This window comes from Glandiceps talaboti, chromosome 1, assembly GCF_964340395.1.
Source record: "Glandiceps talaboti chromosome 1, keGlaTala1.1, whole genome shotgun sequence".
NCBI lineage: Eukaryota > Metazoa > Hemichordata > Enteropneusta > Spengelidae > Glandiceps > Glandiceps talaboti.
The window spans coordinates 28,957,753-28,975,094 of record NC_135549.1 but is presented as its reverse complement, the minus strand read 5'-3'; the positions used below and the strand labels follow the sequence as shown (position 1 = coordinate 28,975,094).

Below are 17,342 nucleotides of genomic sequence, written 5' to 3'. Positions count from 1 at the left end.
TGTATAATTATTGTGCTTGCTAGACTGGACCTATCCTTGATAAAAACCATTGACATTGATTACATGTAGACTTCACGGTCTATCATTAGCTGCCATAAAAACATTAGTTTAGTTCCTGATGACCGTGCTCCGATTTCACGCTACCTTATCTCACACATTACATCTAGTTAATGTCGTTACTCTCGCACAGAATTCTGTGCCCCCTCTCCCTACAGCGTTCATATAAACATGATGACGTCGCATCCCCACATGATTTTAGTTTCAGCAGACTGGATGTGGAGTTCGGTTGATCGTACTATCCATGCTGAGATCATTTCGCTACTTCATTTCCATATCATTCCAAAACTGCTGTACCAAATGAATATTAATGAGCTATGACAACAGCCTGTCAATTTGTGACGGAATACTACTGACATGTGCCGTTTGCGATTTGCCCAGTGTGGGGTCTAACCACACTTAACAACGAGACCTAATGTGTGGAGATAATGTAGCGTAAAATTGGAACACGGTCGTCAGAAAATAAACTATGGAAACATCGTCATCATTTACAGTACACTTTTGAATCAAAATCGGTGTCCATCATTAGTCGAAAAAAATTTTTGTCAGCACCTGATTATCCTCACTTGGTCATGTTGTTATCAAATCTCTTCACCAAATAAATGATTCGCGATGTGGATTTCACCATAGTCTGGATGCCAACATTATTTCCAACTGTGAGTGGAGGTGTAGGTGATACTATATATGGACTGATAGGAATTAGACAAATTCAGGATTGCTACTCCGATCGAGGTAGATCGACATCTGTAATGATTCATTAGGCTAGCATTTACTAGTTAAATAAAACTGGTGTAGTCACGTGGTTTCTTTGAACCAGAGATATGACATAAAGTAATGATACGCCTCAACTGAAACATGAATTCAATTTGACAAAAATCCTTTCCTAGCTCTGTACCTGGTGTATTTTACATGATGTATTTTCACAATACATGTATTCAGTTGATACAGTATTATTATATCTCACAATTATGTTTTGTGCAGATATGCTTGTATTTATATAATATTTCTCAATATTTTCTAAAAATAGTCGTGATAGGTTTCGTCAATTCTCGTCTTCGACAAAAATGACAAGGCCCCTTAGGCCACTCTTAGTTTTCTTAGCTGAACAAAGGAAAACATGATCAGGGTACGAATCTAATCGTACTCAAGGTAGAGGGTCACTTTTTTGTGTTGGTGGGTTACTGTTAAGTGTGAAAAAGGTGAAATTATGGCACTATGTATGTGTTGGTTTCAATGTTTTATGATCTGTAGAATCTAGACGAGATATGCTGTGTTTTGATTCATCGCCTAAAGGCAATATTTACACATTCTTTCACTTGACTGTATCGTACTTGTTCATTATAAACTTGACAATGACGTAGTTGACAACCTGTGAATCTTCTTTCCTGTTGTTGATATTCGTCGTTGCTTGCACTCACTCTACTCCCTTTAAATGATGTAAATGAGAAAGAATCTTGAAATGGGGGTGGGGGTGGGGATGGAGGTGTCCCATACTAGTCTCTTCAGTGACTGCAGTGGTGATAGCGTACCACAGATCTTTTTAAAACAAGAAAAAAAAGTGTGACTCAAACGCACGCACGCACGCACAAACACACACACACACACACACACAAATATATATATATATATATATATATATATATATATATATATATATATATATGTATATATATATATATATATATATATATATGTATATATATATATATATATATATATATATATATATATATATATATATATATATATATATACACACACACACACCCACCCACACTGTTTCGCGACCACATCTGTTGAAATTTGAAATTAACTGTAATCGCTTTTGCATTTTCAAACATGTGTTGGCTATCTACATCTCGAAAAATAAGTAGTCTTGTCTAACCTTGAAGGCGTTTAATTTGATTGTACGTTTTGAGAAAGACAAGGTGTGATTAGTATTAACATCAATTATTTAACTCAATGATTGTAAAAGTGTAAATTGTCCGGCCTTGCTGATAATACCCACGACAACTAAACGTACTCGCCGCGTTCTCCTGTTAGTTACAGTTTGTCCGGCAAAAACGCACACTTTTACGACGTAACTTTCACCTAAGCACCAAACCATTCCTTATTCCATGGTCCTTTCTTTCTTCGATCCCGTTGCAAATGTTATGTGATAAAATGCTGATCTGATATTTTGATATTATTAATTGAAATTTATGAAATGTGTCAATAGTTTCTCAATTTTCTCCCTATCCGTAGATGGTCCGACGTGGCTTATCTTGTAATCATTCCACTCGGCTATATCAATAACATAGCGACCTTAATTTTAAAGTTATGATTACTGTCTGTTAAATGAAACGTTACTTATATAAACAAATCTGATATCAATTTACGAGACAGTCACAGTTTTTTAAATTTTATTTTGACAGAACGGAGTAAAAACGTCACTGTTTATTTTGCCAGTTTGCAATAAGTTTATTACTTTATGTCCACATATTGTTTGAAATCACCGTACAATTATGATAATATATGGTGATTTAATCTAATCAACTGGGAATAGTCTAGAAAAACTACGGCTGTGTCCATGTTACCGTGTCTGTCTGTCTGTCTGTCTGTCTGTCTGTCTGTCTGTCTATATGTATGTATGTATGTATGTATCTATGTATGTATGTATGTATGTATGTATGTATGTATGTATGTATGTATGTATGTATGTATGTATGTATGTATGTATGTATGTATGTATGTATGTCACTGTCACGTGTCATTAATAGGATTAGTGGTGGTAAACTTAACAAATGTCCTCTTGTATTACAACTAAGTACGGACCACTATGCTACATGACAAAAAAACAACATTTTATTGTCATTTTATTGTCTATATTGTCACTTTCCTGTTAAAATGTTAAAATTATTTTGTCAGATATACTGCTCAATTGGTTAATATATTAGAGAAAAGAAGTACAGTACTGCATATGCCGTAATACTTGAAAGTCACTTAAATGAAAGCGATCCGTTACTGAGTATCAAGCATTCCTACAAATAGTGATGAATAGATGTTTGCTGGTGTAAAGGACAACATACAATCAATGGTCAACAACCCAATTGGCATACACCCCCCCCCCCCTCCACGTAACAATGTAAATATATACGTATTTTATAAATATACTATACTGGTTTGATTCTAGGGGCGTTTCTTATTCCATACGTCATATGTTTGATCTTACTGGGTATACCAATGTTTTATTTGGAGATTGGTCTTGGACAGTATCTACAACTCGGTGGTCTTAGTGTCTGGCAAGTTGTACCTGCCTTTAAAGGTTTGTATGTTAAATAGTAACTCCAATAAATGTATACACCAACCACGTGCACTTTAATACTTTGTTCAGAATACAGTAGATTTGTATTGTCTACTCCTTGTGCTGTACCCTATATTTTTATTTTCTGAGAAAAGTAAACGGGCGGGAGGGAGTAGGTTTTAAAGTTATGTTCTTGATTACTACTATTTCCCTTGCGAGGTGGTTTGCGTAATACATTTACATGTACATACACATACACCCTCTCTCTCTCTCTCTCTCTCTCTCTCTCTCTCTCTCTCTCTCTCTCTCTCTCTCTCTCTCTCTCTCTCTCTCTCTCTCTCTCTCTCTCTCTCTCTCTCTCTCATATACTTTCAGCATCATTCAGGATGAACGTTATATGTTATATATTCTTACAATAATTCTCATTTCGTCACCGCTAGAGGACGTACATCACAGTGATATTTTTAGACTTTTTATCAATTATGAGATAACAACATTGTTTTATACCTCTTTTAGGTGTTGGTTATGGATCAGCAACAATTGCCTGTATTCTCAACATATATTACATTGTCATCATTTCGTGGGTCAATGTATATCTTGTGTTTTCATTTTTCCCCACTCTACCATGGACTGTGTGTGACGAGTCGTGGAATGATATATACTGTTATGACAGCAAGACCATGAACACAACAAATAATGGAACAGAGTTCATCACTGGCGAATACAACAACATCACAATTGATATCACAGAGGGTGAATCGCCCTCAGTTCAATTCTGGAAGTAAGTGCTGTGGAAAATACCACACTCGTGAATTAGTTAAGTTCTAGTGTTTTGCCCATTTTGTTAATGAGAGTAATATTTTGTTGATGGTGTATGTGTATCAGAGATAGGTGTGAGAGAGTGGAAACAGCGAGGAGATGGATGGAAGGAAGGGAGAGAGAGAGAGAGAGAGAGAGAGAGAGAGAGAGAGAGAGAGAGAGAGAGAGAGAGAGAGAGAGAGAGAGAGACAGACAGACAGACAGACAGACAGACAGACACACACACACACACACACTCACACAGACAGACATACATACATACAGACAGACAGACAGACAGACAGACAGACAGACAGACAGACAGACAGACAGAGAATGTGACATAATTTGCAACATGAATATTTAAAATGCACAATAAAAAAATAGATCTTGATATATACATTATCACTTAATAATATAACGTTTCTTTTACAGTAATTTCGTACTTCAAATCTCTGATGGTATTAATGATATAGATGGAGTAGTATGGTATCTTGCAATCTCACTATTTATTGCCTGGTTACTTACCTATGCATGCATCGTAAAAGGTGTGAAAACAACCGGAAAGGTATGACGCCATATACGCCATATCATGGATTTTAAAGTTCTGTGCATTTCAAACCCATCAATGAGCAAACTAGTCTGGCATACGTTGAAAATTATTATGCACCAAATGTGGATCATTTTTCCTGAAGGAAAATATATGGCTATCCTGCCATGACCAAAACCTTCAACAAAGTACGCTAAATATAATGTCCATGTGCGCGCTACTGGGTTTTAGTTTGTGTCTGTCTAAACCTGTCGAAAGGGATCTGATTGATTGATTGATCGATTGATCGATCGATTGATCGATTGATTGATTGATTGATTGATTGATTGATTGATTGATTGATTGATTGATTGACTGATTGACTGATTCCGTGTATTAATGCAAATAAAGTACCCATCTCTTAGAGTTTCTAAAGAAAAGTATTAATTATGTATACATGGCCACAAAAACTTATACAACTGAATCGAGAATTGAAAGATGCCACCCTTGGTAGCTAGGCTAAAAGATTGGAATCATCCAATCTACCTTTGCAATCTAACGTTTAAACACTGCTATGTATATTACATGTAACTGTGCCAAGGTGTACACGAGTCAACGTTTATTCAGTTTTAAACTGAAAGATTGGTCGTTGTTGGCGCTCTTCATTGCTGCTGGGTACGTGCTGACAAACAGGAGATCATTGAGCCCAATTTCTGTCTGAGCCTTGTAACTTAACGTTAAACCTTGTGTTCTGATATATTTCTTTAGATTGTGTGGTTCACAACAAGTTTTCCGTACGTCGTTTTGACGATTCTATTAGTCCGTGCAGTAACGTTACCTGGAGCATCAGACGGCATCTACTTTTATCTAGTACCAGATCTAGAGAAACTCCTCGAAGCACAGGTATGGTTTAAAATAGAGCTTTTTGGCCAATAAAAACAATCATCTTTGACACATCTTCTTTACGTCATCTGTAGAACTAGAAACACTGGGTCCATATTTACTATAAAAGACTTTTCAAGAAATGACAATGAAATATTATCTTATGTGACTACGGAACTGAGGTTTGATTAAACATTCCAATTAGACAAGGCGATCCCTTTGTCTCTAGCAGTGTTATTTTGTAAAAGACCCTGGTAGCACGTGCACATATATAAAAGAATATATATGTTTCTTACTGTGAAACTAATAAATAGCTCTACCACATTACCGAAGTCAGATTTGACAAGAAAAAAGTGTTATCATTTATGTGGTATGTGTACACGTGTAGTACCAATTTCTGTATTTCATCTCTACAAAAGTCATTGTAGGAGAAGTGAAAAAAACACGGTGCTGCCTAACCGACTCGCCAATCTTACCCCTTTTCCGGAATTCCGTAGTACCTTTCTACAATGGAAGGTCATCAGTTCTTTCGTATTCATGTGAAATCTGTACTCCAAAAGAGAGACAGTTGACACTAAAAAATTATTGCATTGATTTGTTGAAGGTATGGGTAGACGCCGGATCCCAGATCTTTTTCTCCCTTGGTATTGGTTTTGCTGGTTTGATCTCACTTGGAAGTTACAACAAATACAACAATAACATTCTAATGTAAGTAGTACACTTGTCTAATTCATGTAATATTGGGCCTATGTACAATCTGTTAGTCTTGAAATGATAATTTATTCTATATCTAGGAATGCAGAAATAGCCTGATAATTCGGATAGATTTCTGTCAGCGTTAGTTATGTTGGTATATACCTGATGATGACCAGTTAATAATGCGAAAGCCAGTCAGAATGTGTGTTTCTGTGTGTGTGTGTGTGTGTGTGTGTGTGTGTGTGCGCGTGTGTCTGTCTGTCTGTCTGTCTGTCTGCCTGCCTGCCTGCCTGCCTGCCTGCCTGCCTGCCTGCCTGCCTGCCTGCCTGCCTGCCTGCCTGCCTGCCTGCCTGCCTGCCTGTCTGTCTGTCTGTCTGCCTGCCTGCCTGCCTGCCTGCCTGCCTGCCTGCCTGCCTGTCTGTCTGTCTGTCTGTCTGTCTGTCTGTCTGTCTGTCTGTCTGTCTGTCCCTTCTAATCTTTTCTAAAACTGAGATCAACGGAGTAGACTGAGTACATTTTGGTAATTTAAAATTAAAAAAGTCCAGTAATGAACAGATGATGTACATGATATTGATTCAACGAAATATGATTTTTTTTTCAGAGATACCTTGATAGTGTGTTCAGTAAATTGTTTAACCAGTTTCTATGCTGGATTCATGGTGTTTGGTACACTTGGCTATATGGCATATGATCAAGGCAAAGAGGTTTCAGAAGTGGTCGAACAAGGTTAGTAGTGATGACGCTATACGTACGTACACGTGTTATTGGACCTCTAAATATTTACCATTTACTCTGAGGCTTGTACTATAGAAAAGGCACTAAAGCACGGTGATTGTCCGCGTATACAATGTACACGAACATACATGCTCTGGTATTCAACATATACCATGTATACTAGTAGCTTTTACCCTCTAATTTCTCGTTAAAGGTATATATATATATATAAGACACACCTTAATTAGCGTTCACATTCTATCTCTACCAAAATATGTCTGGCTATGTAATCCTACAATGTCTCTACAAACCTTCCATACAACAGTGACTCCTAGTTATAAGTCCACAAATTCAAAACCCCAAATCTTCAATATTAAACAACACACCTATCTCCATGATTTGCTGGTTGTCATTACAATTATTGCATTGTTTTCAGGTCCTGGTTTGACCTTTGTCGTGGTACCGACAGCTATTGCTGAAATGCCAGGTGCACAATTCTTTGCTGTCTGTTTCTTCTTAATGTTGTTATTGTTAGGATTGGACAGTCAGGTAAGTCTTTGGTACCAGACACCTTTGATGACTTTTAACCTTTTACAACGAAATTCTATCGAATGTAGTTCGAAGCCCGTCTCAAGCTGTGCTAAAACTACCTACTAGACTAACAATGAGGTTTTCTTATTGATCACAAGTGTAATCTTTCACTCCCTGGTGTTTAATTGTAAACAAATTGTTGATAAGGACAAGGCTGCTGGGTGGTGGACTACACAGATTACATGACACACTTGAAATTGTATTTAATGTATGCATCAGACACTTCAAGGAATTAAGTATACTTCAGTAATTTAGGATACTGACAAAACGCTTCTTATTGCCCCTTTAAATGATCTATCCTTTATCTATTACGTTTTCCTTCACAGTTCTGTGTGGTCGAAGGCTTCTACACGTGTATATCTGATGAATATCCGGGCTTTTTTCGAAAACACCGAGCAGCATGTCTTGCTGTCCTGTGTGTTATTTACTATTTCTTAGCTCTTCCGTGTATTACTGGGGTAAGTTGTGTTCGTCTGTACTGTACGTTTCTTTTGTATCCAGAATTCTAATGTGAATTGGATGACAAAAATATACAGTTTGTGGGTGTGAGGATATGCACTGGTAGGATGTGAAACAGGAACAGTTGAGTAAGATAATAGGGATAATTTGTGGAGATGTTGACCTCCGTCCCAACAATATCAGGAGTGCAATTGTGCCAATCTAGTGTTTTGGACGGACGAAACGTTCTGGGGTTCAGCTCATGAGATCAGAACACATGTATTGATTAATGTAGTCTTTTCACACACATTCACTCTGGTGGCAGTAGTTGGGAAACAACCAATGATTTTAAAACTTTCAACGTGGTGGCAGCGATGGGATTAATTCCTTTTGACCATTGATTCTGGGACTAGTATCCCTTTCCATGTCTGACAACATTTAACCGTGTTTTTGAAATATTTGAACAAGGGGGGGGTGTCATGTTTTAGAGAAAGGAAATTGAGGGTCACCTTTCAGCACAACGGAATCCGAGGAGGGTCATATTTTACTACGCAAATACAAGGACCGGATCCCCCCCCCCGCTGTAATTACTGAGGGTTCCCTTATCGAGAAATCTTATGGCATTATTCTTACCTTGTTATTACAGGCTGGCATGTATTTCTTTGAACTTATGAACAACTACGGTGCTGGTGGCTACGTACTGTTATGGTCAGCCTTGTGGGAGTGTATAGCTATATGCTATGGGTGGGGTATCAAGAACTTTATGCGAGGATTAACTGATATGCTTGGTTACACTCCGGTGTTTATATGGCCTGCCTGCTGGTGTGTAATATGTCCGGTGTTATTGACGGTGAGTATTGCCATGGTAACACACGTACGCGTCCAATACATCTGTTTTACCAATACACCTTATGGGAGTAAAACCACACTTTTTGTAGCAATGGGTAACGTTACTAACCTTTATATCTTATATAATTCATGAAATATTGTTATTGCAAAGTTTTTCGTGTATAAACTCATGATTCTCATGGCTAACGTTCGTGGAAATATATAAATTCATTTCACGTTCAAATAATCCAGATACGTATAGTTGTAGTTTTTATTGTTTAATCGATATAGAGTTTGAAGGAACACAGGTGAATGATTGCAATTTGTTGTGTCTTGCAGGCAATATTTCTATTCAGTTTTGTGTCGTATTCTGGCGCCTACTACGAAAACTACAAGTACCCCCTCTACGGTGAGGTCCTTGGATGGTTAATGGCAGCGGTCTCCATGCATTGGGTTTTAACGTATTTTATCTACTTCCTTACAATATCACCAGGTTCATTCAAACAGGTAAGTTAATTGGTCTACATTTCCTTTACCATAGTTACCACGCAGTTGGTTGGCGGCGCTCTACACATGATGAAAGCGCTACTTGTGCAGCGCCACCAACGACAATGTTTTACAATGGTCCACAGGCCCGGGGTTCACCTCAAGGCTTGAGTCTATGATGTTAACACTTTGTTTCGCCTGATACATATACTCAGAAAAGAATAAGACTTGATGTTCAGTGTGACATAATTTTGATTGCAAGTTGGTATACATCGTAAAGTTTTGGCACATTTCCTCCGGGGATTTCGTCCGCAATGATGGGTCATTATCTCACCAAAGAAAAATGTATTGAACATATTGTACTATATTAATAGTTTGTTTGAAAACAAATTTAGTGTAACCCTCTAGACTTGAACCAGTCTGCCGATTGTCCTAACACGTGACCATTTTTTGGTATTTTCCAGCGATGGATTACAGGCTTAACAACACGACCAGGATTAGAGTTAAAAGGACAGGAACCAGAAGAACCTGAATTTGTAAAAGTTGCCATAGATTCAATCACAGAGAACGGACCTAAGGGGACTTACAAATCTTTGGAAAGTGACACTAAGGAGTCAGTCACACAGAATAGTCACGATAACGCTGCATTTGAAAAGAATGAAGTCACCACCGTACTTTGAACTTGGCAGAATATTTTAAGTTTCATTTTAATCGTGTTATATATAACTATAATGATTTTGAATAAAGGGGTGGTTATAGGGGTATTTTACCGACTCTTGTCTTCTGTCCGAGTGTCTGTCTGGGTGTCTGTCTGGGTATATGTTAATAAGCATGAGGGTATCAGAATATTTCACTCACAACTACGGTCAGGAGTTTTCCCTTCCCAGATGTGCAAAGTATACTGTATCTTTATCCAAACATTTTATTTGTCCAAATTGGATACAGCTACGTCGCTACGTCAAAAAGTGGCATCCCGGCCACTTATAGACGATGGGAACATGTCCCTATACGAAACAAATCTCTCGCTTTGGATTCATCGTTAGACTATAAGATACATCGTGTCGGTCCGCCCTCACCGGCGAGGGGGTTGACTGTGTGAGTACGTAGTACTAGTACGTACATCTTAGAGACTAAATTCACCATTGGTTATCCGTAATGTTGAACAAGTGTGATACGAGTCATCTTTAGAAATGTTCCACTTCTGATGTTCTATCTTCTTTCAAATCTTAAACAATGGATTCATAATTCCAAGACAAAGTATATATCATATAATAGTAATTATATATAATCTAATGCAAGACACTGAGAAGATTATAATATTGAATCTGGTGATATGTCATCGTTCTAGAAACTGTACGTTACAGTTTAGTTTATTGCATTTGAAGCCATAAGCCCAAATGACAGTGTTACAGAAAAACAAAACAAAAGTAAACTACATGTGTATAAAACAATACAGACTAAAAAGTTTTATATATATGTAAACAATTATAAACGGCTGTTCAGGGAACTCCCGACTGAATAATTGGTCTCGGACGTTACAAGGTTAGTGTCAGTTGTTCAATAGTCTGTACGGTACGCCATGACGGGGGCGACACGACGTATCTGACAGTCTAGTTGTTCGACGGAGCTGATAAATTATGCAAATGTTTGGTTGAGAGAAAAAAAACTAGTCGACTCTCTCGGTAAAAACTTTTCTCTGGGAATGTTAAACAGAGCAGTAAAAAGAAAATTGTACAGACTTTTCAACAAGTGGCTGAATCAACGCATTGATTATTATTATACTGTAAATGCATAAAGTACTGAAAATGCAAGGTGAACGTGTCACTCTTTGAATTGAATTGCTTGCATCCGTTTACGATATAACCTTTTTGGGTAATAAGCAATATCATGGTAGACGGAACTTTTAATTAATGTAAAATTTGTATTATATATCCAATCCAATTCAGACATATATGATCTCAAACATATGTCTTCTATCACCAGTTTTATTGTAAATTCCAAGTTCTCTTTGTCTTATTTCGTCACAAAACAGAGCAACAGCCATAACAGCTTTGTTGTGGATAATCAGGTGTGTATATTTTACGTTCCGTTCCATACACCCAGAAACACGTGTTAGTTTTCTCCCATTTATACCAACACTGTGAGACTGGAACAACTCGAAGTTTATGTCGCTGCCAATACAAAATAAAAATATTGTTAGATTAGTACGACTCATGCTGGGGGATGTGGGGGTGGGTGGTTCGGCTCTACTCGGATGGTGTTCGGATTCTATTCGGTTATACTCGGATATTTGCAGTACATGTTGTGTATATCCAAAATTCATAGTTCAGTGCTAAAAGAATTATTCTGTTCACCTCTCTCGTCAAGTAATACCTAGGTAAGTATATATACAATAAATACATTCTGTAATCGCTACCTGGAGAAATAATTTTTGAAAATTGAGCGCGAGTATTTTTGAAAGCCGTTAAATATAGTCTATTACAGGAATATATACTCTAGTCGTTCTACGTCACGACAACGCCGGTCTAATGATGTCACGACAACGCGTGTCTATATGTACGTATAGTATACGTACGTCACTGGCTCTGCTGTGTTCAAAATATGAGTCAAAGGGTTCAAAATTACCATTACTTCCCCCGATTTTTCTTTGATATTACTGGCACTGTTCCAATATCTGTTTTCATTCAGTCGGAAAATACTCGTGGCCTAGGGCTGTCACTACGAGTAGTGACAAAGACCCCTTAGGTCACTCGTATTTTCCTTGACTGAACGAAGAAAAGTCTTGAGGAATACCATCTAAATACATACCTGTTGGTGTTGTTTCAAACCAGAGTAGGATCTACGGTGTTCATCCACAATCCTAGCTGAATGGTGATTGATTTCTGCCACTGGGTAGGATGACATTGGTGTCACTTTTAGATCTTCTTGTTGGAACACGGTAGTACCACTTACATTCTCAATCATCTCTTTAGCTAGTCCCGATTTATCCATCACGTGTCCTGTCACGTGGTTAACGCTGTAGATACACGTACACAAATATTTAGTGAATCTGGATCATCACGACAAATAAACACACCACCACCAACAAAAAGTAGTTCATATCAATTTAACAAACATTAATTACATTTTCTTTACATGTGTTGAATTTAAATTCTTCTAACATTTATTGAAATTAATCATTCAGCTCTTATGTACAAACAACTACTCTGTTACACCCCACCCCAAATCGGCGCCTTGTAACAAGACCTCAGATCTGTGTTCCGAAGATTGCCGAACAAAAGCCGAAGGGTGATAGTAATCGGGGCACACAGCCTTGGATTCCGTAGATGTACATTCAGTGCTCGTAATAACAAAGAAATACCGACGGTTTAGCAGCTACACTAACCCCCTCCTTGTGTACCCTTTGGAAATAATCACTGTCACATCTCGGGTATGATGTAGGTACTGTTAATAAAAATTATAGTGATGTTTGTCGCGTCAGACGATCGACATTCTGTTGCATTTTAACTGGTTTCTATTGTACTATCAGAAAATCGAATAATGTTAATACTTACTAGCTGACGGTCAGCAACATGAAATATCTAAGTTGACATTTACCACGGCATTTAGTGCACGTGATTCGACCACTACCATTGCAACGTGTACATCTAAATAATGAAACATGCAACATTTGCAATGTTATTGCTATATACTAGTAGGTTCATTCCACGCACAATAGGATAGTATTATGCAAGACACCATTCCAGTGTCTGTGCTAATATTATCACATAAATGCCGTCTAGGATAGACGTTGGACCCATGGTCTGACCTCAGACCACTTCTTTAGTTGTGTGAGCCTTGTCCAAGATTACTGATTAAGAACGACGAAGGCACAATAATTTTATAGCTATATATGCTATGTCTTCAAACGAAGAAGACTTGTTTCATGGAACAAATACAAAGTGTATTGATTCAATAAGAATTATCTTTGGGAAGAATACATTGTGAATTTATGAAGGTGAAATCTGTGTTTGTACGTACACTTTTTCTCCTGACCCATGACACCAAGTACACGTCTTTTCTTCCCTCTTACCATCCGGACCAGTGGACCACGTATGTCCGCGTCCACTACACGATGTACACGTGACTTTGCCGCTTGCCTGACAGGTAGTGCATCGATTATAACCCTTGGCTTGGCAACCATCACATGGCTGTAATGTGTCAAGAAGAACTACAATCGTTAAGAATTGAGCATGCAGTTTGGATTAGACAAGATACCATGTTCTGTGAGACTGGCCACAAGGTAAAGATATATATATTTATAATATACCTAGTGATAATGCTGTGCCATGATTCGCTAGAATCAGTCACGTGATAGGAAAATAGAATGACTACTTCCCTTGGGGAATAGTCCCATCAATTTTTACATAGTCACGTGACCACCGCGCGTTCACAGCAGGTCAAAATGGCAGCTTCTGACGATGTCGTCTGCCACCGCGAGTTCACAGCATGAGGTATATTATAAAACACATATTGCCTGGCCTATATTCGGGCTATAGCACCCGTTCATTACCCCCTCGTGACTGTGAGTTACCAGAATCACATGCTATTTCCCTCGGCCGTTGGCCTCGGGAAATAGCATGTGATTCTGGTAACTCACAGTCCCTCGGGTGTAATAAACGGGTGCTATAGCCCTCATGGCCAGGCAATATGTGTTCAATAGCACACAGTCATTGCTGTTTGTTCTATCTTTGCAAAGTAGCAGCATACACACTACTACGTAAAACTTGTAGCCGAACCTGTCTATTACTGGAAATAATCGTTGCGTTTGGTGTCTAGTTCCAAACTAGTACAGTATCACGTATTAAAAGCTTCATTACTTTTTTTTAAGTAATGAAGTTTTTGATACGTAATACTGTACCAGTTTGGAACTCGACTATGCATTTGGTTGAATATAACAATTCACCAAGTCTCAACTCACATAGAAATGTCCTCTCAAATTGCGATCGTTGTCTGTTTTTTTTAAATTTAAAACCCCCACTTGAAGACGTTTTAGAAGTACCTGAATATTTGCCGTGTGTGGAATTTCGATGTATCTGTTTTGAGTGTAAAAGAACGCTCCAGGTTTACATGGCATATCCCACATGTCCGGTGGTTTTCCATTCTCTGGGCCATCAATGCGACCACCGGAGTACGGTTCGTAATCTCGGCTGGTGTACCGAGACTCTGTAAATGTTTCGAGTTGGTACTGAAATGGAATGGGAAAATATACAATTAAAGGAGCACTGTGTTAGTTTTACCATAAAAAAATAAAAAATTGTGTCGTTATACTTACCGAAACGTACTAAATTCACACTACTTGAAAGAGAGACTTGTAGCATGGCATTTACATAACCTTAATGATTTGATTCCTGTACACACTCAGAAATTGTCAGAGTAAACTTCAATAAACGTGTCGTAAAATGGCACTGTTCGGAAACATCAACACATGTAACACGAAATACGATAATAGCGATATTAGATAGGTTGTTTATAGTGGGAAAACAATGCAAGGTCTACAGAGATAGATTTATAGACAAATACATACTGACTGATAGACATATGGCAGGCACGCAGACAGACAGGCAGACAGACAGACATACAGACAGGCACGGACGGAAAGACAGGCAGGCAGGCAGACAGACAGACAGACAGACAGACAGACAGACAGACAGACAGACAGACAGACAGACAGACAGAAACATTGGAAGCAAAACAAGAGTTCAGCAGTCAACATAGTTAATTGTACGCAGTGCATCATAATTCATATAAATATCCCATCAATCAATCAATACTTACATGAAGAGCACTTGATGGGTGAATAGCTTCTATTGTCATTTGTTTGGCAGCCTTGGAACCCCAACAACTTTGTTGATTAACATATTCAAGTAACAGTTCTCGCGCATCTTCCTCCGTGACATTAGCTGCCCTGTGAGAGATTATAGATGAAAGAAATGAAAATATACTAATGAGAGGAATCAAATAGTTTTCTCTCCGTTCACTACCATATTAGTTGACTATCGCGTATGCGAAAATTAAAATCTGTTTTATTGAAAACTTTATTTTAAGACTTACATCTATTGACATGGTAAGATTGTCATAATTGACCTACGAAGTCCAACTTACGATGTAGATATTTCAGGTGGTCTCGCCGACCCCGGTGGTACATGATGTTGTGGTGGTGGAAGTCCCCCTCCATGATAGTTGGCGCCTGGATTGTAGCCTGGTTGGTTTGGCCCATAGTTGGCCCCTGGTTGGTCTGGACCGTAATTGGCCCCTGGTTGGTTTGGTCCGTAATTGGCCCCTGGTTGGTTTGGTCCGTAGTTGGCCCCTGCTTGGTTTGGCCCATAGTTGGCCCCTGGTTGGTCTGGACCGTAATTGGCCCCTGGTTGGTTTGGTCCGTAATTGGCCCCTGGTTGGTTTGGTCCGTAGTTGGCCCCTGGTTGGTTTGGTCCGTAGTTGGCTCCAGGTTGGTTTGGTCCGAAATTGGCCCCTGGTTGGTTTGGTCCATAGTTGGCTCCAGGTTGGTTTGGTCCGTAGTTGCCCCCTGATTGTTTTGGGTCGTAATTTACACCTGCACTGTAGCCTGGTAGGGTTTCTCCGACGTTGACATTGGCCCAAGGATTGTAGACTTGTCCCTCCATTGGCTGCCCTGATAATATACGGGAAGGAAATAGCTCAAACAACGTGTGTGTGTGTGTGTGTGTGTGTGTGTGTGTGTGTGTGTGTGTGTGTGTGTGTGTGTGTGTGTGTGTGTGTCTGTGTGTGTCTGTGTGTGTATGTATGTATGTATGTATGTATGTATGTATGTATGTATGTATGACATGTATGTATGTATGTATGTATGTATGTATGTATGTATGTATGTATGTGTGTGTGTGTGTGTGCGCGCGCGCGCGCGCGTGCGTGCGTGCGTGTGTGTATGTGTGTGTGTTTTGACAGATTCGTTACAAGTACGGCATGTGTTTGCCATATGCTTAAGAGTACATATTCATGAGGACACAGATTTTCTGTGTACCCTATAAGACTAGCTTGGATGCCAGTAGACTTCCTTTGAGAGGTTTGACCTGCATGTACCTACAGACAATGTACATAACGATAGCTATATTCAGAGTTGATAAGTCAATACCACAACACATCATATTTGAGTGTCTTAGAACACGAGACATCATAGGTCATTTAATACCTGTAGGCAAGAATTTACTGAGAACAGTGGACTGACTTCTCTGACGTTTAGACGTATGTAGTACAGGGTAGAAATGGGTTTAGGTGCTGAACATAAACCCTTTTTTATGATCTCCAAACACGAGTGTCCAATGTCCTTCACGTGTCGAAGCCAATGTAAACTAAAACTAGGTCAGGTATGCCAAATCCAAGGTCTACACATATACATGTTATATTCAGACAATTGAAATTGACACAAAGTTTAACTGTGTCAATTTCAAATCCGTTGCAATTGACACAATATATAAAAAAAAAAATGATCAGCGACCAGCTTAAGTCAAATGGAAGCAGTGTGTGACGTCAGGTAAACACTGATTTACTGGAATATTGTATATGAGACCGTCATGGCGGTTCTGTGGACTCACACGTATGTCAAACATTATATAACAGTGAAACGAAAGAGATTTTGGAATTTAATGCAGAAAAGGTAACTTCGTAAAACAAAGTTCACTCACCTGGTAAAGCCATGACGGGTAGAAAGGTGGTATAACACGAAACGATAACAGAAATACTGGTTACACTATATCAGACGAACCATACCAAGTGAACCCAGTAGTGCAGTGTGGTCAGCGATTATTGTGACAAACTCTGACAGCTTCCATTGTCATATACGTGTATAATTGTGTGGTTGAATAGAGTTCGCCCTATATAGGTGCGTTGTCAAGCAACCCATACACAAACAATCGCCTTTTAAAAATTTAACCGGGGCGTTTGGCTCAGACAATTACTTACCTCAAGCAAATGATTGTGCAATGCTGAGTGTGCTCACACTTATGGGGGTGGGGATGGGGGGGGGGT

At 38.7% G+C, this 17,342-nt stretch overlaps 2 protein-coding genes across 2 annotated transcripts in view; one reads left to right on the top strand and one right to left on the bottom strand.

Moving 5' to 3' along the window:
* The window catches only part of LOC144435475 (sodium- and chloride-dependent GABA transporter 1-like), a 13,655-nt gene extending 3,673 nt beyond the window's left edge, over positions 1–9,982 (top strand). The window contains exons 2-12 of the mRNA XM_078124072.1: positions 3,230–3,361; positions 3,857–4,121; positions 4,574–4,706; positions 5,436–5,570; positions 6,154–6,257; positions 6,847–6,971; positions 7,396–7,508; positions 7,877–8,008; positions 8,635–8,838; positions 9,156–9,323; positions 9,767–9,982. Of these exons, the coding sequence (XP_077980198.1) occupies positions 3,230–3,361; positions 3,857–4,121; positions 4,574–4,706; positions 5,436–5,570; positions 6,154–6,257; positions 6,847–6,971; positions 7,396–7,508; positions 7,877–8,008; positions 8,635–8,838; positions 9,156–9,323; positions 9,767–9,982 (1,727 nt within the window). The remainder of the gene's footprint in view (positions 1–3,229; positions 3,362–3,856; positions 4,122–4,573; positions 4,707–5,435; positions 5,571–6,153; positions 6,258–6,846; positions 6,972–7,395; positions 7,509–7,876; positions 8,009–8,634; positions 8,839–9,155; positions 9,324–9,766) is intronic.
* A 72-nt stretch (positions 9,983–10,054) lies between these two features.
* LOC144438604 (protein SSUH2 homolog) lies at positions 10,055–17,223 on the bottom strand. Its single transcript, XM_078127703.1, has 8 exons — positions 17,000–17,223; positions 15,447–15,972; positions 15,120–15,249; positions 14,344–14,529; positions 13,323–13,492; positions 12,857–12,949; positions 12,111–12,318; positions 10,055–11,473 (listed from the first exon to the last, which is right to left on the bottom strand). The coding sequence occupies exons 1-8, from the start codon at positions 17,010–17,012 to the stop codon at positions 11,324–11,326; spliced, it is 1,476 nt and encodes a 491-aa protein (XP_077983829.1). The 5' UTR covers positions 17,013–17,223; the 3' UTR covers positions 10,055–11,323.
* Positions 17,224–17,342: the final 119 nt, after the last annotated feature.

Excerpts from the sequence above, each read along its gene's own strand:
- LOC144438604 (XM_078127703.1), bottom strand. Across the intron at positions 15,250-15,446 it reads CCACCTGAAATATCTACATC|GGCAGCTAATGTCACGGAGG; the intron begins GTAAGTTGGACT and ends AATCTCTCACAG. Across the intron at positions 11,474-12,110 it reads GTTTGAAACAACACCAACAG|CGACATAAACTTCGAGTTGT; the intron begins GTATGTATTTAG and ends TTGTATTGGCAG.